The sequence below is a fragment of the Notamacropus eugenii genome, chromosome 1, assembly GCF_028372415.1.
Source record: "Notamacropus eugenii isolate mMacEug1 chromosome 1, mMacEug1.pri_v2, whole genome shotgun sequence".
NCBI classification, from domain to species: Eukaryota; Metazoa; Chordata; class Mammalia; order Diprotodontia; family Macropodidae; genus Notamacropus; species Notamacropus eugenii.
Window position 1 is genome coordinate 719,805,094 of NC_092872.1, and position 21,084 is coordinate 719,826,177.

Genomic DNA, 21,084 nt, shown 5'->3' on the forward strand with positions numbered 1-21,084 from the left:
AGGTCTGGGTGGAGTCTAGGGCAGAAGAGGGGTCATCCCAGTAGTCAAGGCTGTATCCAGTTGATGGAGGGCAGGTCTTGGGAAGGACAGGGAAATAGGGTCCTGAGTGCCTGAATCTGGGTGTAATTGGAGGAAAGGGGGCCTCAGAGGCTGGGAGCAGCCTCTCAGAGTGTGCTGGCTGAAAACTGGAACTTGTGCTGAGATCTCTCTGCATTCAACCCTTGGACTGGAGTTCCCTCTGCCTTCTTTCCTCAGATCCCGGATCACGCTGTCTTCTCTTGGACCCGAGATCTCTGCCTTGTGGAGGCCATCTCTGGGTGCAGGTGCCAGGTGGGTCGGAGCCAGCCCCTCACAGACCTGCTGGCTGTTCATCCCATTGGGTCTCATCCTCCCCCTTTGAGCCTGTGGTGACTCTAGCTCCATTGCTCCTGGGAGCAATCCTCCCTCCCCAGCCAGGTCCCTGCACAAGCTTCCTGCTGCTCTTTTCCAGACTCCCGACCACTTCTTTAGAGTCTGGGGCTGCCCCCTCAACCCCCCAATTTAAGATTGTGTCACCTTTTCACAAAATTCACACCTTACCCTCAGGGACCCAGGAATCCTGCCTTGAGTGAAATAAAAGTGGAAGGCTTGAGTGAACCTGGAAACGCTCGTGTGAAGGCCTGGATCTGCCTCCCAGGAATTGGGCCCCTCAGGCCTTTTTCCATTCAGAGACAAGGCTGATTGTTTTGCCTGTAGAGGAGGGTAAGATTTTTTTTTTTAATCTGCCCATTTGATCTCCTCAAGAGTGAGTTTTATAGGGAAAAAGGAAAGATGGTTTGGAAGATTTGGGATGGGTTTGAGGGGTAGCAAATTGGCTGCAGTGATCCTGAGGTGGAGGAGAAGGTGCCTGGATGAAGATTAAGAGCCTAGGGTGATTCCAAGGTGACCCACAATGAAGGGCTGGACTGGGTGGGGGTCACCTTGACAGGAAATTGAAGGGATTATTTAGTATGTAGGTGGAGGTGTGGGGGAAAGGTCAGAAGCTGGGTTGCCCTTTCAGGTTCCTGGTCCCCTACTCAGTCAAAGGGAAATCTCTGATTCAGGAGCCATTGAGGCTCTGACTGCTCTTGTCGGATGTGGAATCCCAAGCCCCTTCTGCCTCTTGATGATCTGAATGAGAACTGGGGAGGGGAAGGGGAAAGAAGAGGAATGGGAGAGGGTGGGACCCTGAAACCTGATCCTACCTTTTGGCTTCATTCTCTCTCCCGAGGGCAGGGCCTCACCCCCTGTATATCCCCACAGTCAACCCTCCTGCCCAGGAATCCTCCTCTCTCCCCAGCTCAGTCTGCAGAAGACCAAAGCCTGGCCCAGGCTGGGAGTGTGGAGCCAGAAGGAATGGCCCTGGACAGCTGCAGACCCCCACCCCAGGTGAGTGCACTCTCTCTACAAACTTGACCCCCATGAATGCCATTTCCAGAGACAAAGAGGATTGTCTGAGGCTGGTGATCCCCTCCCCATGTTTGCTTCTTTACAGAAATAGGCAGGAAATTGAAAACAGCCCTAACAACACCATCCTGTTCTCTGTCCTTTGAATTAATCCATGGCATATTGGCATCACAATCACTAACTACCCCTCATCCCCAGTGGCTGCCCTCCTCAGCCTTCTTCTAGCATTCCTCTCTTCTGTAGGGATCTTGTCTTTGTTCCTTTATCTATTCCTGGCACCCCTCCCCCACAATTCCATAGAACTGCCCCACCCCCCCACCCCCTTTGCCTCTTTGTCCAAACTCTCCCTTCCAGACCTGGAAGACAGGATGCTGTGCTTATCCACCATGGTCTGATCTGCACAAATCGTTAATCTGTCAGTTGCACACTGTCTTGTAGCTGGGCATCATCAAGGGCACACTGAGGGGGCAGTGAGGGGTGACAGGAGTAAATGCTATGAGCAGATGCTGAGGTGCTCCTGGCCTCCTGCATACTCTGGTCCTGTGTTTCTGGAAAATATGACAGCTCAAGAAGACAGGTTAAGCTGTCTTGGGTCCCATTCCCCTCTTCGAAGACCTTTACCTTTTGTTTGGACTAGGCCAAAGAAATGAATGCCTTCTTTAGCTGTTACTTAATTAGCATTTGTTAAGGGCCTAGTACTTCCCTTGTTGGAGAGAATTTAGGAAAGGACTGAGTCTGGAGAACTATGCAAAATTCTGGGAGTTTTCTTTTCCAGTGGGGGAAAGGGAGGTCCTAAAGGAGACACTCAGTTCTTATGAAAGAGGCATAGGGCTCAAAGGCAAAGACCCAGCAGAGGGAATTACTTTCTCCCCCTAATCCAGTTTTGACCATCTTCACAACAAGCCTATAGGGTAGGTGCTCTTCTTACCTTTATTTCACAGTTCAGGAAACTGAGGCCAACAGATTTCAATGAGTCAGTGTGTGAGGCCGCATTTGAATTCAGATCCCAAGATCTTCTCCCATTCCGTAGCTCCATCCACAATGTGTTTGTGTGCCCACCTTCCCACAGCTCCGCCTATATTAACTGGTGCTGTCAGTTTTGTCAGTTTTGTCAGTTTTGAGATGAATTCTCAGGGTGTGGTTTACTTTTCTTAGCGATCTGGAGCCTTTTTCATTGGCTGGGAATACTTGTCAGTTGCTTCTGAAAATTTTTTGTTCAGATCCTTTAACCATTTACCTATTTGTTGTTTTCCAGTTGTTTTCGTCTTGTCTGACTCTTGGCTATACATTGGGGTTTTCTTGGCAGAGATGCTGGAGGGTTTCCCCATTTCTTTCTCCAGCACATTTTACATAGAAGGAACTGAGACAAACAGGGGGAAGTAAGTGACTTGCCCAGGGTCACCTTGCTAGACAGTGTCTGAGGCTAAATTTGAACTCAGATCCTCCTGACTCCAGGCCTGGCACTCTATCTACTGTATCACCTAGCTGCCATTGGCTTTTAGCCTTTTTTAAAACAATACTTCATTTTTCCCCAATTACAAGTAAAAACATTTTTATTCCTAAATTTTGAGGTCAGTTTTGGACCTGCCTCCTTCCTCTTACCCCTCCTGCATACGATAAGCAATCCAAAACAGGTTCTACATTTGTAATCCTATAAATCTGCTGGCATCTAAAGCATTTCCATATTAGTCATTTCATGGGGGGAAAAAATTGAACAAAAATGAAACTAAGTGAAACCTAGTATGCTTTAGGTCTAAATTCTGAATCAGTTCTTTCTTAGAAGGGGGGATGACATTTTTCATTATGAATCTTTCCAGATTGTCTTAGTTTATTATATAAGTGATAATAGCTAAGTTACCATATCTCTGTTACTTTGTAAAATGTCATCCTGCATCAAGTTATTCTACATCAGTTCATTTCAGTCTTTCTAGGTTTTTCTGAAATCATCCTGCTTGTCATGTTCTGTAACACAATATTATCCATTGCAATCATATACTACAACTTATAAAGGTATTTACTAATTCCTGCGCATCTCCTCAATTTCAAATACTATGCCACCACAGAAAGAGTTAGTATAAATACCCTCATATGAGTAGGTCCTTTTCTATCTTTTTAAAAAAGTATTTTGTGGATACTGACTTCGTAACGTTATTATTGAATCAAAGGGCATCCACCTTCTATAGCATTTTGAGTGTAGTTCCACATTACTTTCCATAATGGGTGGATCAGTTCACAAATCCTGCAACAATGCCTTAGTGTCTCACTTTTCCTATATCCCTGCAATATTTATCATTTCCCTCCTCTGTTTTATCAGTCCATTTAATAGGTGTGAGGTTGGTTTTAATTTGACAGTTGTTTTCAGTTGCCTTTTTCTAATCAGTAGTCCTCTAGAGAATTTTTATATGACTATAAATAGCTTTGATTTCTTTGTTTGAAAACTGCCTATTCATATCCTTTGACCATTTATCAGTTGGGTTGACTTGCATTCTTATAAATTTGAGCTCAGTATTTTATCTATATATTTGAGAAATGAGGCCTTTATCAGAGATACTTGCTGTAATTTTTTTCCCAGTTGTCAACTTCCCCTGTAATCTTGGTTGTATTGATTTTATTTCTGAAAGAAAAACACTTTCAAACTTAGTACAATCAAATTTGCCTGTTTTACATCTATTAATGCATTTTATGGTTGAGTGAATTGCATTCATATTTGTATCTATGATACCTGTGTATATCCCTCCATCCTGTTTCCCCTTCTCACTCTCTGCCTTCCCCAGTCTACCCTTCTTTTATCAGTCTCTCCCCTCCCCCCTTAACCAAGTCCCTTTCTACATCCATGTAGGATGAGTTAGATATCTGTACCCATCTAAGCATGTATGTTATTCCCTCTGAGCCAATTTTTCTAAGAGTAAGACTGAAGCCCTGCATTCCCACCTCCCCTGTGTTCCCCCTTCACTGTAATAGCTCTTCTTTGCCTCTTTTATGTGAGATAATTCACCCCCATGTACCTTTCCCTTTCTTCTTCTTGGAGTGCAGTTCTCTTTCTCACTCCTTAGTCTTGTTTTCTTGAATGCCACCCCATCACAATTAATGTATACTGTCAACGTATACTCCTTCTAATTGCCCTATTAGTCATAAAGTTCTTCAGAGTTACAGGTATCCTCTTCCAGTGTAAGAATATAAACAATTTAACCTTATGGAACCTTTTGTTTTCCCTTTCCTGTTTACCTTTGGATGTTTCTCTTGGGTCTTGTATTTGAAGACCCAATTTTTGTTCAGCTCTGGTCATTTCTTTAGGAATGCTTGAATATTCTCTATTTATTGAATGTTCATTTTTTCTTTCCCCTGAAGGATTATATTCACTTTTCCTGAGTATGTGATTCTTGATCACCATCCTGGTTCCTTTGTTTTGCTAAATATATTGCATAGCCTCTAATTTTTTTATTTTTTAATGTAAAATTTCCTCACTTTTGTGTTAGCCTGACTGTGACTCCATGACATGTGAATTGCTTCTTTCTGGCTGATTATGCTCTTTTTTTCTTGGACTGGGAGCTCTGGAATTTGTCTATAATATTCCTAGCAGTTTTCATTTTGGATCTTTTTTAGGAGGTGATTGGTGGATTCTTTCAATTTCTGTTTTACCCTTTGGCTCTTAAGATACCAGGTGTATGCCAAGAAAATACCACATGGGGTCATGGAGGGTCAGACGTGACTGAAGCAACTGACAGCAACAGTGACATCAATATAGAATGTACTGTAGAGTATTGTATGAGATGTTGGTCTAGTCCTAATTTCCTTCCTGACTCCACAGTGTTTACCTTAACCAAATAAGGATTTTTACCTCAATCAGTCTATTTTCCACTTTGCCAAACATGGAGTTACTGAGTTCTAATGATTCCAAGTCTCCCTTGTTTGTTCTGTTCCATTGATTTCTCTCTCTCCCTCTCTCCCTCTCTCTCTCTCTCTCCCCCCCAATAGCAATGATGTTGCTGACCAATGCTGTACAGTACAGTTTGATGTCTCTTCCTCCTCCATTCTTACATTCTTGTTTTTCAGCCATGTCCAAATCTTTGTGACCCCATTTGGGGTTTTCTTGGCAATGATGCTGGAGTGGTTTTTATTTCTCCACCTCATTCTTCAGATGAAAATAGTGAAGCAAACAGAGTTAAATGCCCTTCCCAGGAGCACTGAATTTGAACTCAGATTTTCCTAACTCCAGGCCCAACATTCTATCCACTCTGCACCCAGCATTTCATGACTATAGAATTAAATATGTACATACTGTTTTTAATCCTCCATTTGAGTTTGAATCTTTTGTTATCTTTGAACCAATTTCCATTCTTATTTTATTATAGAATAAAAGGCTTTATTGATAATTTCTGCCTTTTTACATATAATTGAGTATCTTTCAGCCCTAGTCCACAGTTACTTTTTGCAAAAATTCCGTGGGTGCAAAGAAACAAATAATGTCTTCAGTGCTGATTTGATTTCTAAAGACATCTGACTGTTTTTTTCTTTTAAATCAGTGAACATCCCTTTTGTCCCTCATTGCTAAGTACGCATTTTCAGGATAAATCTCCCTGGGCTGCATACTGAGCTTCACTGCTGTCTCTCATTGTTTCATTCCCTCCTCATATCTAGTAGGTTTGGAATAGTCTTAAATATTTCAGTTTCCTTTTCATTGCATTTGAAAGTTTTTCTCCTGATGGCTTTTAGAAGTCTCTTAGCCTCAAGGACCTGACAGTCTAACAGAAGAAGACAACACACACACACAAATGATAAACAGTTTGGAGTAAGCCCCTGTTCAGGGGCTCAGAGCTGAGCCCCAGAGATGTTGAGCCAGCTGAGAAATGAAATGTCTGAAATGGGCTTTCTACTTAAATGAAGGTTGGAGTTCATAACCCCATCCTGTGCTGAGGAGAGATGAATGGGGAAGGCTTGCAAAGGACAGAGGTTTTGAAGATCTCTTATTGGGTGTTAGGCAATCAAGGAGCAGTTATTGATAAATAAGAGGGCTGTCTTCCTGAAGTGAAAGCCCATGTGATGACTACTCTGCCATGAAGAAAAGTAACTCTAGAGACCCTAGTGAAAAACAAGGATTATAAACTCAATGACCAATAAGCACTTTAACTGTTCCAAAAAAAAATATTAAAGGAAGTGAAAGTTTAATTGTAGGTTAAAAAATAGACCATGAGTCAGAATGTTTTGATGAAGAAATCACTATGATTAAGTATAAAGGATAATTTTGATGGAAAGTTATTCCCAAATATCAGAATCTCTGACAACTTGAATCATATCCTTATATGGGAATGTAAGACCAACAAATCGCAAGCACATACACCAAACATTCATTGTGCATGGAGCAGACTGGAAATATAAAGGACTGTTTCCAAGTATGAAGGCATTATCAAATTTGGCTCATCTCTCCTGCATATGGTTTGGGTTTTTTGGCTTTTTTCTTCCCAAGTTTCCAGAATTCTAGAGGTATGTTTAGATCTTTTATTTCTCTTGAGGAAACTGTCATTATCTTTCTGATAAATTAGCTGAAATACAACCTCTAATTAAATTTTACTCGTTTTTTAACTCTATGAAGCAACCTTCTCCCATTACTCTTATTTCTTTTTAACTAAGGAACAGCATATGGCTCCATTCTCTGATGCTTATGGTAATTTTGACCTGATAGTAACAACAAGAAAATACAAGTTTACTCAGAGGATGAGGGAATCAAGGGAATCAACAAAAAAAATGAAGAAGGTGATCTAATCCTAGCAGATTTCAAACTGGTTTTAAAGCCATAATTATCAAAACTGTGTGGTACTGGCTAAGAATTAAAGTGATGGATCAATGTAATAGATTGGTATAAAGTATCTTATATTAAAGGACCCCAGTAATGTGGTATATGATTAACCCAAACCCAAGGGCCTATTTCTACAAAAATATTTTCGGCAGCTCTTATCATGTTGGCTGGGAATGGGAAATTGAATAGCTGCCCATCAGTGGGAGGATGGCTAAACAATCTCTGGTCTGTAATTGTAATGGGGTATTGTTGTGCAATAAGAAATGACTAGGAGGATGATTTCAAAAAAAATCTTGAAAGACTTACTTGAACTGATGCAAAAAGAAGTGAACAGAAGCAGCAGAACATTATATACAGTAACAGCAGTATGGTTCAGTGAAGAACTGTGAATAACTTAACTATTCTCAGCAATGCAGTGACCCAAGAAAATGCTCAGAGGACCAATGCCAAAGCCTACTATCTGCCTCCAGAGAAAGGACTGATATTGTTTGCATACAGCGTGGAGCATGCTATTTGTCACCTTTTATCTTAAATTCTTTTTCTTTTTTTACCCCAAGTCTTTCTGTACAAAGTAACTAATACAGAAATGTTTTACATGATTGCACATGTATAACCTATGTCTTATTGCTTACTTGGTTGTTGACCCTTGTAGTCAAAGAGGACCAACATGACATCACCATGATAAAGTAAAATTTCAGTGTGTCCAGCTGTGGCTGATCAGACCAATACCAGCTCAGAATGTTCTACCACGGGTTGGGCACAGATAATCCCTGTGAAGATTTGGGGTGGATATTCCAAATTGGCACATCTTGCATTTACTTTGTGCTGTCTCAATTCTGCTTTGCTCAAAGACCACAGCACCCTTTCTGATGTGGGCACGCTATGCTGACCCGTCCTGTACTAGTGCCTCACACGTTGCACAGTCAAATCCAGAGTTCTTGAAAGTATCCTTGCATCATCTCTTCTGGCCACCATGTGATCACCTGCCCCATGCAAGTTCTCCATAAAATAGTCGTTTTGGCAAGCATACATTTTGCATTCAAACAATGTGGCCAGCCCATGGGAGTTGCACTCTCTGAAGCCCAATTTGAATACGTGACTGTTCAGCTAGAGGAAGGACTTCAGTGTCTGCTACCTAATCCTGCCAGGTGATCCTCAGAATCTTCCTAAAACTGTTCAAATGGAAGCAGTTCAGTTTCTTTGCATGGTGCTGGTAGATTCTACATGTTCCACAAGCATATAACAATGAGGCCAGCACAATGGCTCTGTAGATCTTCAGTCTAATACCTCTTCTCTCTCAAACTTTTCTTTGGAGCCTCCCAGACACTGAACTAGCTGGCAATGTATGCATCAACTTCATTGTCAGTGTGTACATCCCTGGAAAGTACATTGCTAAGATAAGTGGACTTATCCACAGCATTCAAAACTTCTCCATTTGTTGTAACCAATGGTTCCACATATGGATGGTGTGATGGTGGCTGATGGAGCACCTGTCTTTTCTTGGTGTTAATTATGAAGCCAAAATTAGCACAGGAAGCAGAGAATTGATCCTTATGTTGTTGCATCTCAGCTTCAGAGGCTGCATTGAGTGCAGTCTTGTGCAAAGAGAAAATCATGCACCAACACTCCCTCCACTTTGGTCTTCACTTGTAACCTTTTCAGATTGAAGAACTTGCCATCAGTACAGTAGTTGACCTTGATGCTGTGTTCATCCTCATTGAACACATTTGTCAACATGGCTGAAAACATCATGCTAAAAAGCATGGGAGCAAGCACACAGCCCTGTTTCACTCCATTGTTGACTGGGAAGGCACAAGAATATTGTCCATTATCCAGAACCTGGAGAAACATGCCATCATGAGACTGATGTACAATGGTGATAAACTTCTCTGGGCAACCAAATTTTGATGTAATTTTCCATTCACGACTAACAGTATCAAAGGCCTTGATCAGATCTACAAACATTGTGTACAGACCTCTTTTCTGCTTCTGGCATTTCTCCTGAAGTTGTGGGGCAGCAAACACTATATCTACTCTTCTTTGGCCCTTTCTGAAACCTCATTGGCTCTCAGATGTATGACTATCTTCTACGTGAAGGCTCAGCCTATTAAGGAGGACCCTTTCAAGAATTTTGCCAGCAATGACTAAGAGAGAGATCCCCCTGTGATTGTCACAGGACAATCTGTTCCCTTTACCCTTATCGAGATTGAGAATGGAGGCATCCTTGAACTCCTGGGGGATAACCTCCTCTTGCCGTATAATCTGGAAAAATTCAGTTACCCTTTAGGAGCAATTGTCCCCCTACCTTTCAAATCTCAGCTAGAATAGAATCAGCACCAGGTGCTTTACCACATGAAATAAGCCTAATGGCCCTCTAAACCTCTTCTTCAGTTGGAATTTCAGTTAAGGAGGGATTGACTTCAACCTGAGGTAAATGGTCAACCACCTTAGCATTGATTGATGATAGTCTGTTGAAAACACTATGGAAGTGTGAAGTGCATCTCTCTAGGATCACGTCCTTATCACTAATCAATGTGGCTCCATCAGCCCTGATTAGTTGTGATACACCATAGGTTTTTGGCCCATAAATATCTTTCAGGGAATCACAAAAGCATTTTGGATTGTTACTATCAGCACAAAACTGAATTTCATCTGCCTTCTTACTGAGCCAGGAATCCTGCATCTCTCTAAGCTTTGCTTATACTTTGCTTATGATGGAATTAAATGCTACTTTCTTAGAGGTGAATGAGCTGTCCTGCTGGTACATCTTGTGGAATACTTGTTTTTCCTTTACCAGCTTCTGAATTTTCCCATCACTTTCATCAAACCAGTCTTGGTGTTTGTGAGTGTTCTGACCCAGATGAGCAAATGCAGTGCTGTGCATCAAATCTCTGAAAGCTGCCCACTCCTTTTCTGCCTCACTCTTGCCAACTGTGTGTTGGCTCAACTTTCCCTCCAAGGCAGCAACAAACTGTTGATGCTCAGAGAAGAGCTCTAATTGGTTGAGATTAATTCTTCTGGTATTCATTTTGCCTTGGGGGTAGTGCTTTTGAGGAATGCAAATTTTTAGCTTGGAGAGGATAAGTCTATGATTAGTCCAGCACTCTGTACCACACATTGCCTCTGTCACTCTCACATCTTGCCTATCTCTTCTCCTTACAGTCACCTAGTGTATTAGATGCCAATGTTTGCTGCAAGGCTTCCTCCATGAAGTTTTATTGCGTTTAGGTAAATGGCAGACAGTGTTAGTGATGAGAAGGTAATGTCATGCACAAGTCTTCAGCAGGAAATGACCACTGCTATTGTTGTTTTGATTGCGAAACCCTCTCCAGTTTCAAGGTGCTCACCTTCACTGCTCCCACTCCAGAAAAAGGTGTATCCAACTCCAACTTCAGTAAGGTGGCATTATCATTTAAAAAACACATGTAGTAAGGTGAAATCATTTTTCAGAAAATGTAAACAAAGAAAATAGAGGTTCTCCACTATTCAGCATGGCACAATCCATTGACTGCAGCAAATGGAGAAATTGTGAATCTTCTTTGAATTCCAATTGAATTATCTTAGTAAGATTCTGAAGGTCACCTGGCATAGTGCTGGACTCTGGCTGTCTCATGTTAGATTGCCTGTCATTCATATTCTATTGCAGAGAGCACAACTCTGATGGACTGGCCATGTTGTTGAAATGCCAAAAGTATGTTTTTCTAAAAGACTATTTCATGGAGATCACATGCAAGAAGACACTCACAATGTGGTCAGAAGACATAATACAAGGGCATTCCCAAGGTCTCTGAAGAATTTTGTAATCAATGGTGAGATATGGGAGACAGTGGCAAAGAACTACCCAGCATAGCTTATTGCCATCAAAGAACATGCTGTGCTGTGCAAGAAAAGTAGAATTGCAGTATTTCAAAAGAATAGTGAGATGTGCAAATTGACAGGCATCTCCACCTCAAATATTCCTGTGGAGTATTTGTTCCCAGCCTGTGGTAAAGCCTTCTGGCCTCTTTTAGTCTAATCATCCATGGTCAGAAACATTGTACTTTCACCCTTACATATTGACATCATTTTAGTGTACTTTGAACATAAAAATCAGCAAAAATGGACAAGTATATAACTGAACATTTTAATAATGATATAATAAGGTATTGACAAATGAAAGCAGTCATGAAGAGAAGGCATAAGATGTTTAGACTATGACAGGTTATACCTAGGGCAGCATCAAGACGCAGTGCAATGACAGATTATTCTCCTTCACTTGGCTGAAAAGTCATTTCCCTCAGTTCAATCCAGGTTGTAATTAAGTATCTCGTATGAATCATTTTCATGTTTTACCTAGACAAAACTTTGATTCAGGCTCTGAGGTAATTAGATATTTTTCTTACCTGTCCTCTAATCAAACATTCATTCTCCCCCTCCTACCCCAGAATGCACTCTACCTGCCCGCTTCTCACAAACCTGACATAATATTATTTAGAACATTGTTTTTATCAGTTCAAATATGGAAGAAATTTCACATTTCTCTCTTTCTTCTCCTGAGGTCTTTGAAAATCACACATAACACTGACAATTTGTCCCAGATTCCATAGTATGATATTCCTCAGGTTTATTCCAACTGATCATATCAAATAATTTTCTCAATTTTCAATGACCTCTTAGTGACTATGGTTTTAAGTATTGACTCTCTTACTCAACAAGGATATGACTTTTAGGTCAGTTTCCTCTTCTCCCTTGGTGAGGGTTAGACTGCCTGAATTCTGGAGTCTTTTTCAGGTCTAAATCTTGTGACTCTTGATGGTTTAGGAGCTGGTGACATTCCAGGATGTGTCTGTGGACTTCACCCCAGAGGAATGGGACCTCTTAGACCACCCTCAGAAGGAGTTTTACAAGGAGGTCATGCTGGAGAATGCCCACAACCTACTCTCCTTGGGTAAGGACATTTCCCCTGGCCCCTCTGCTATCAAAGGCAATATATTTATCCCTCATGCTGGCTTTGGGTCATTTATCAGTTACTAGGAAGGGAAATGGGGTGTTCTTCTGTCCTCCTTCTGCCTGGTTTTCCTCTAGAAGGTGAGTAGATTGTGTGAAGATAACATACCTGTTCAGTTGTTGCTCCTGTAGCTGTCCCTTGGCAATTCTAGGTAATTTGAGGTCAAAGATTGGGTCAGTGTTGAAGCATCTCAGTTGTATAACTAATCCTCTGGATTATTTAGCCCAACCTCTCCCTGAACATTAAGTTTTTGTGCCAAATCTCTGAAAAGTGCTCAGCCTGCTTTCTTTTGTACATTCTTCCTCTTTGGGATGGGCCAATTATTTAGGATATCCTCCTTTTTGAGAAGCATCAATTTATAATTCTCAGTTTCTGGTTGTGCCAAGTGTCACCCATTTGTCCTTAGTCTTTCTTTAAATTGCCTCCACTATGCAGTACAGGTGGTGGAAAGGACAGAGGGCAATAAGCCTTTCTCTTCACCTGCTGTTCATCAGCTGTTGTGTTAAGTGTTAGCTTTACAATATTAAGTTATTAGCTGATATTATTATCCCTATCTGAAATTTGAGAAAACTGAAGCAAATAGAGGTTAAGTGACTTTTCCAGAGACACACAGTTAGTAACTGTCTGAGGCTGGATTTAAATCCTAGCCTTCCTCATTCTCATCCCAGGACTCTCTCCTCTGCACTACCAGCTGCCTCTAATTTCTAGATAATGGAAATTCTACAATGAGCCCATCTGCCTATGAAGAAGGTGCACTATAATCAAATTTTCTCATTCTCAGTTGGCTCCATGACCTTCTTGCCCACCTTTCCCCAAAGTTCTCAGAAATAAAGGCTATTAAACCATGCTTACAGAGGTCTGAGAACCATCCTGTGCTCCTTGCTCTTATGCCCCTATCCATGGTAGGAATAAGAGACTGGTTAAGCATTTGAATTTGACTTAAGATTCATTGAGTTCTCCAAAAGGAGAATCTGGCCATGAAAGGCAATGATTCCTTGAAGGAACAGTAACCAGGTTTTTATAGGTTTCATGGTTGGATGGGAGACAAAGGCAAAACTGATTCATCAAGCTCTAATTTTCTGGAGCTTAATGCTGATCTGGCACATTCTTTTTTTAGTTACTTACATTACTAGTATTAATGGAAGAATAAATCAGATATCTGTGAGCATGATGGAGTGATTCTCAAAATGGAGCAGCTTTGTATGTACACTATTTTCCTTAAAGAGAAATCAATTATAAGTTTTTCTCCATGTTCATTCCTTATTCCACATTCTTAGGGCTTCCAGTTCCCAGAGAATATTTGGTTTTTCATTTGGAGGAAAGGGAAACACCACAGATGCTGGAACAAGAAGGCCTGAGGAGCTGCTGTGCAGGTGAGTGAGGTGAAAGCAGGTATACCAGAGCTGTGACTCTGGGTCTCTAGCAATGCAAGTGCTAGATTTGGGGGCAGGAACACCTGACCTGGGATTCTTTCTCAGAGATTTTTAGCTATGTGTCACTCACTTAGAATTAATCCTAGGATATGCTTTACCTAAATCATCAATCCATGTCCCTTCCTTGATCTCTAAGGCTCCATCTTTGGACCCTTCTCGGAGAATTGTTTGGCAAATTCATTCAATTTGACAGCCACTCTCAGTCTGATGAAGTGGGTAGTAGAAATTCCCAGGTGTTCCACAGTAAGAGATTCTTTAGGAACCTAAGAAGAAGTCTCTGCAGTCTTCAATATGGACCTGGCCAGGTCCCATCAGGGTTTGAACTAGAGAAAGTTCATTGAAATAGGAGATAAGGTGCAAAAAGGAGAGAAACAGGGCTGGGGCCAGAAGCTGCATTTGACAAATAAGATAGAGACCAGAATATAGGGACTGAGATGGAAGCTGAGGCCCGCTGTCAGTCATGGTCCCTGGTAGTTAGTCAATAAGCATGGATTAAGTACCTCCAGTTTTCTAGGCATCTCACCAAGTTTTAGGAAAGGAAAAGGCGGTTCCTACTGTCAAGGAACTGCCAATCTGTCATCAAAATATGGAAATGATTGAGAAGAAATAACAGATCAGGAGCATTGCTCTTAGCTGATGTACGGAAAGGAGAGTGTTAGGGAGTGGAAAGCTATCTAGTTTAGTGGGATACACTGGAATAAAGGGGAACTCAAGGAGTGAAATTAGTAATAGTTTAAGGAGAATAGGATTAGGGAAGATTCAAAATCAAGACAAGTATGAGAAAAAATCCAGGTACACCTCAGCCATATTATAAAATCAGTTCCAGACCTTGTGGTAAAGCAAATATTGCAAGCAAGTGAGTCATCTGAAATTTTCTTTTTTTAGTGCACATAAAAGTTATCCTTCTAATATACTGTTGTATATTACATAGAGAATACTATTTTGCTTCTTAAAAGTACATATTTTAATTTGGAAATATTTCATTGGTAGTAAAAGCTACCTATTTCCCAGCCTTCAGTGAGTCCTAATCTTTCTGGTGGTGGTTCTGGTCCAGTGTTGCTGGCTGTTGACTCATCAGAGTTGTAATTGCTCCAGGTTGGTAGGTGCCATGCCAGTTTCTTAAAATAAGGCAACAGAGAAGGTTACCACACTGATTGACTCTTCATTTCCCTTCAACTTAAAAACCCATTCTAGGCTTATGAATTGGTGTAATTTCAATATTTTTTGTCTCAGAGAATAGGAAGACTTAAAGGGAGGGAGCAAAAAGTCAAATATACAAAAAGTAAACAATTTTTCTTAAAAAAAGGTAGAATAAAAGTAAGTGCCATGGAGAAGGACCTTCTAGTTCCATGCACAGAACATGTCCACTTGCAGGGTTGGTGGTCTAGTCTCAGCTGCAGGGATACTTTTCAGGTCACTCAGCCATTCTGAGTTCATGGCCTGACTTGCAGTTGTAATAAGAATGCTGGGTCTGCCAGTTTCACAGGTATTTCTGTGGATCCAATATGATTGTGAAGCTCTTTGTAAGTCAAGTTATCCTGCAAATTTGAGCTAATGGCATTTTAAGACAATCATGTTTCTGTCTTTTAAGGCTTTTTTCTTCACCTGGGAAAGGATCATGTAGATCAGTTTATTTTCTTGAAATGGAGGGCAAGGTTTTTAATTATATATCTGTATACATGTGTCTCCGTGTATATGTTTTACTGTCTGTTTTTTGCAGAAGGAATGATTAGATCTGGAATCAAAGAGACTACTAAAAAGCCAAGGATTTCTGTGAAGGAAACACACCAAGAAACCCTCATGAGTGCTGGTCTCTGTGACTTCACTGAAAAACAAATCTGTGCTATAAATGATGGAATCCACACAGGAGAAAAACTTTATGGTTGTCCTCATTGTGGGAAAAACATGAGTCAACAGTCATCTCTGATTTGCTGTCAAAAAATTCCTACTGGAGAGAAACCACATGAGTGTCGTGAGTATGGTGTACTTTTTAGTGAACACTCATCCTTCCTTGTTCATCACAGTATTCACAGGAAGACAAAACGTCATGAATGGAATTGGTGTGGAAAGGCTGGGAGTTGCAGCTGTAGTTTTTCTGTACATCAGAGCATGGAGACTAAAGAGCAACCTTATGTATATGATAAACTTGAAAAGGCATTCTCACAGAACTCCAGTCTTACTCCACATCAGAGAATCCACAATGGTGAGAAGTCTTGTGAATGTAATTATTGTGGAAATGGATTCAGATTTAAAGGCCATCTTATTGTACATCGGAAAATCCTTTCTGGGGAGAAACCTTATGAATGCAATCAATGTGGAAAGACTTTCAGAAGGAGCTCCAATCTTGCTGCACATCAGAGTATCCACACTGGAGAGAAACCTTATGAATGTAATGAATGTGGAAAGGTTTTCAGGTCTAGCTCCACTCTTGCTGTGCATCAGAGAATCCACACTGGAGAGAAACCTTATGAGTGTAAGCAATGTGGAAAGGCTTTCAGAGACAGCTACAGTCTTGCTGCACATCAGAGAATACACACTGGAGAGAAACCTTATGAATGCAATCAGTGTGGAAAGGCTTTCAGAGCCAGCTCCACTCTAGCTACACATCAGAGAATCCACACTGGAGAGAAACCTTATGAATGCAATCAGTGTGGAAAATCTTTGAGTTCCAGCTCCAGTCTTGCTGTACATCAGAGAATCCACACTGGAGAGAAACCTTATGAATGCAATCAGTGTGGAAAGGCTTTCAGAGACAGCTCCACTCTAGCTACACATCAGAGAATCCACACTGGAGAGAAACCTTATGAATGTAATCATTGTGGAAAGACTTTCACAAGGAACTCCAATCTTGCTGCACATCAGAAAGTCCACACTGGAGAGAAACCTTACGATTGTAAGCAATGTGGAAAGGCTTTCAGAGACAGCTACATTCTTGCTTCACATCAGAGAATCCACACTGGAGAGAAACGTTATGAATGTAATGAATGTGGAAAGGTTTTCAGGTCTAGCTCCACTCTTGCTGTGCATCAGAGAATCCACACTGGAGAGAAACCTTATGAATGCAATCAGTGTGGAAAATCTTTGAGTTCCAGCTCCAGTCTTGCTGTACATCAGAGAATCCACACTGGAGAGAAACCTTATGAATGTAATCATTGTGGAAAGACTTTCACAAAGAGTTCCAATCTTGCTGTACATCAGAGAATCCACACTGGAGAGAAGCCTTATGAATGCAGTCCTTGTGGAAGGGCTTTCAGAAAGAGCTCCACTCTAGCTACACATCATAGAATCCACACTGGAGAGAAACCTTATGAATGTAATCAGTGTGGAAAGGCTTTCAGAGACAGCTCCGCTCTTGCTTCACATCAGAGAATCCACACTGGAGAGAAACCTTACGAATGTAATCAGTGTGGAAAGGCTTTCAGAAGAAACTGGCTTCTTACTGTACACCAGAGAATCCACACTGGAGAGAAACCTCATAAATGTAATCAATGTGGAAAGACTTTCAGAATAAACTTCCTACTTGCAGCACACCAGAGAACCCACACTGGAGAGAAACCTTATGAATGTAATGAATGTGGAAAGGTTTTCAGTTCTAGCTCCACTCTTGCTGTGCATCAGAGAATCCACACTGGAGGGAAAGCTTATGAATGTAATGAATGTGGAAAGGTTTTCAGTTTTCGCTCCACTCTTGCTGTGCATCAGAGAATCCACACTGGAGAGAAACCTTATGAGTGTAAGCAGTGTGGAAAGGCTTTCAGAGACAGCTACAATCTTGCTGTACATCAGAGAATCCACACTGGAGAGAAACCTTATGAATGCAATCAGTGTGGAAAATCTTTGCGTTCCAGCTCCAGTCTTGCTATACATCAGAGAATCCACACTGGAGAGAAACCTTATGGATGCAATCAGTGTGGAAAATCTTTGAGTTCCAGCTCCAGTCTTGCTATACATCAGAGAATCCACACTGGAGAGAAACCTTATGAATGCAATCAGTGTGGAAAGGCTTTCAGAGACAGCTCCACTCTAGCTACACATCAGAGAATCCACACTGGAGAGAAACCTTATGAATGTAATCATTGTGGAAAGACTTTCACAAGGAACTCCAATCTTGCTGCACATCAGAAAGTCCACACTGGAGAGAAACCTTACGATTGTAAGCAATGTGGAAAGGCTTTCAGAGACAGCTACAGTCTTGCTTCACATCAGAGAATCCACACTGGAGAGAAACCTTATGAATGCAATCAGTGTGGAAAGGCTTTCAGAGACAGCTCCAGTCTTGCTGTACACCAGAGAATCCACACTGGAGAGAAACCTTATGAATGCAATCAATGTGGGAAAGCTTTCAGAGAGAACTTCAAACTCATTCTACATCAGAGAATCCACACTGGAGAGAAACCTCATAAATGTAATCAATGTGGAAAGACTTTCAGAATAAACTTCCTACTTGCTGCACATCAGAGAATCCACACTGGAGAGAAACCTTATGAATGCAATCAATGTGGAAAGGCTTTTAGACGAAACTTTCATCTTGCTGTACACCAGAGAACCCACGCTGGAGAGAAACCTTATGAATTTAGTCTGTGGAAAGGCTTTCAGAACTAAACTCACTACTTGATGCACATAACAGAATCCATAGTGGAGAGATACATGATGCCATAAAACTTTTTATATACACTATCACATTACCGTACAATTTTGTTGAAAGCAAAGTTGCAGAGACATAATTTCTGGGTAATTATTTAATTGTGGCCAATTAATAATTAAGAAAACAATGGTCATTTAACTATCTCTTACAAACTAAAGATGAATCATGGAGACCTTTCAACATTTATATGCCCTTAGATAAGCGGGAGTTACCTTCAGGCCGAAATCAATTCTGATTAGTTGAAACTTAATCAGAAGGAGTATTATAATGAGATTTTGACTTATTCTAATGAGGGGAGGCATGAATCTTCACTCAGTTTTGGAGAAAGAGACTTATTTCTATCCAGATCACCATGGCCTGGGTCAGTCTGGACCAGAGAGATCCACTTCCCCATAGACCTGTTTGACAAAAATACAATGGGCCAGAGTTCACCTAGAATAAAAACTCTTTAAATTTAGGTCAGATCTAAATTTTCCCAGTTGAATAAGTCTTACCCAAGATTTCATCTGATCATCAGCCCTGCCCTTCAAAGGCTGGCTGAATCACAGTGGTCAGTTTCTGAATGAGGAAATGGGGGAAGAGCTTAGTTCTAATTCAATAATTGTTTCTTTATATGGGAGAAATATTCTTTTCTCTCACATCAGATAATCCATTCTAGAGGACATATGTCATTAAAATAATACGAAAAGTGTAAGAGCTAAGGTCATCCTTTATTTTCCATCAGAATTCACCTGAAATAGAAACCATATTCCTTTAATGAATGGGGAAAAACATTCAGATGGACGGACTATTGAGCTTGTTAGACATCAGAAATTTCACCTCATGAACAAGCCCTATCTGGACTCAGGGAAGGTCTGCAACCAGAGATCGTCTCATCCTTTACATCAAGGATTCCTAGTGGTGAGATTTATGAATGTGCTCAATGAAGACCAGCCTTTTCCTGGAAGAGGCAGGTCACTAGACACCACATTATTCACACTACAAGGAAGTCTTATAAAAGCAGTAATGGTAGGAAGGTCATCACCTGAGTCTCTTAAATTTTTTTGTTTGTGTACTCCAATGTGTGCGTTGGAGAAATCTTCCTGGAGATAAGACTTAAGGATTTAATTAATGGGATATGGTCTTTCCCTGGAGTACAGACCTTAGCAGAGATTGTATATTTCATATAGTGCATGAAGCCCCAGAAAGAAACTGAATTTATCTCAGAAACCCCAGAGTTCCTCATGACTTCCCTAAAATATCCCATGACCCCCTAGGATGAAGCTTTCCATTGGTTCCTGACTTTACTGCACTCTGCTACTCTAGGGAGATACCTTTCCTGTTCACCCTTTAAGCTGTCCTAGGCTAGTAATGTGGTTCAGCGCTCTAAAATTGGTTCTGAATCATTACTGCAAGGTTGTTTTCAAGGGAATTTGAAAGAGCATAGACAAGTGATTGCCTCACCTTGACACCTTGGCTCCAGAAGTCCTCATGCCAATATTTTCAGGAAATACTCCCTTGATAACTCAGTGTTTCTTGAAAAGGACTCTTGTCTTTCCCATTCAGTTGTTTTCTTCTATTTCTTTGCCATGGTCATTTAAGAAAACCTTATTCCTCCTCGATATTCTCACAAATTATGAATTCGTTTGAGGAAATTACCTTTTCTTTCCCTTTCCTTCATTCCTCAGCTATTTGTAAGGCCTCATCAAACAGCCATTTGGCTTTGTTCTTTTTCTTTGTGATATATTTAGTTCTTGCTTCCTGTACAATGTTAAGAATCTCAGTCAATGGCTCTTCAGGATATTTTATCTACCAGATCTGATCCCCTAAATTCATGCATCCCTTTGAATTCCTACCTGTAAGCCATGCTATTTCGATCATATCTTTAGGGTCTAATGGTTTTCTTCTATTTGAGTCTGTATTTTGCAATAATCACCTCAGGATCTGAGCCTCAGTCAGCTCCAGATCATGTTTTTCCAAATTGTGTAGAATGTCACCCCCCTCTGCCTTTTCCTTAGAAAATGTTGTACAGTTTTATGGTTTCATAAAACTCAACAGTTTGGGCCTCTTTGGAGTCAGGGATTGGATGACTTAATTGTCACTGTCAAAGAATGGTATTCTTTGAATTTGAACTGTATATGTGCATACATTGGAAAAATCTTGCTGGAGACAAAATTTAGGACTCTAATGAACAGGATTGTGTCTTGCTCAAGACCTCATTAGATTTTGCAGCATAAGAGACCTCTGTAAACATCCAAAGTTATTTACTGTGATGAAATCTCTAAAAATAGAACTTTGCTTGCAAAATCCTGGTGTTTCTTATTATTCTTCAATAATACTCCTTTTAATTAATGTACTGTGATTTCTTCAGTTGTTCAACAGCTGATGGGTATTCACTTTGTTCTTTGCTGGAACAAAATGTTCTGGTATAAATATTTTGATAAAGCACAACAATCTGTCTAGAATGTTAAAATCATAGCTGGACAAAGTGATTGTGTAAGTCAATAATTTGGAAACTGTTTTCAACTGGATTATCATTTGAATGGCAACACGTTTTTGTTTTAAGTTTTTATCGTCAAAACAATAAGATTTGTTTTAAATTTGTAATGTTACTTTTGTTATTATGATGCTTCAAAACTTTATTGTTGATGAGTGCTGGAAGGGGTGGGGTGGGATCATCACAAAGACCAGTGCACCAAGGGCAGGCAGCCTGGAAGGAATTCACAGACTCAAGCATTGTTGACATCAAGGTAAACATTTATTATGCTTTTCAGAGGGCAGGAGTTCTTAGGGAACCTGCAACCTTATTAAAAGTTTATAT

The 21,084-nt window shown here is 40.7% G+C and overlaps 1 protein-coding gene across 3 annotated transcripts in view; it reads left to right on the forward strand.

Annotated features, from left to right (window-relative positions):
• Window positions 1-20,880, forward strand: part of LOC140521530 (uncharacterized) — a 35,290-nt gene extending 14,410 nt beyond the window's left edge. Inside the window, exons 1-4 of one of the 3 annotated variants that reach the window (XM_072636674.1) lie at window positions 873-1,407; window positions 12,020-12,146; window positions 13,484-13,579; window positions 15,360-20,880. In XM_072636674.1, coding sequence (XP_072492775.1) covers window positions 1,114-1,407; window positions 12,020-12,146; window positions 13,484-13,579; window positions 15,360-18,241 — 3,399 coding nt within the window. In that variant the 5' untranslated portion in view covers window positions 873-1,113 and the 3' untranslated portion in view covers window positions 18,242-20,880. Of the gene's footprint in view, window positions 1-872; window positions 1,408-11,938; window positions 12,147-13,483; window positions 13,580-15,359 lie in introns of those variants that run through there. The other 2 variants (XM_072636656.1, XM_072636664.1) reach the window with 2 other exon arrangements.
• Window positions 20,881-21,084: the final 204 nt, after the last annotated feature.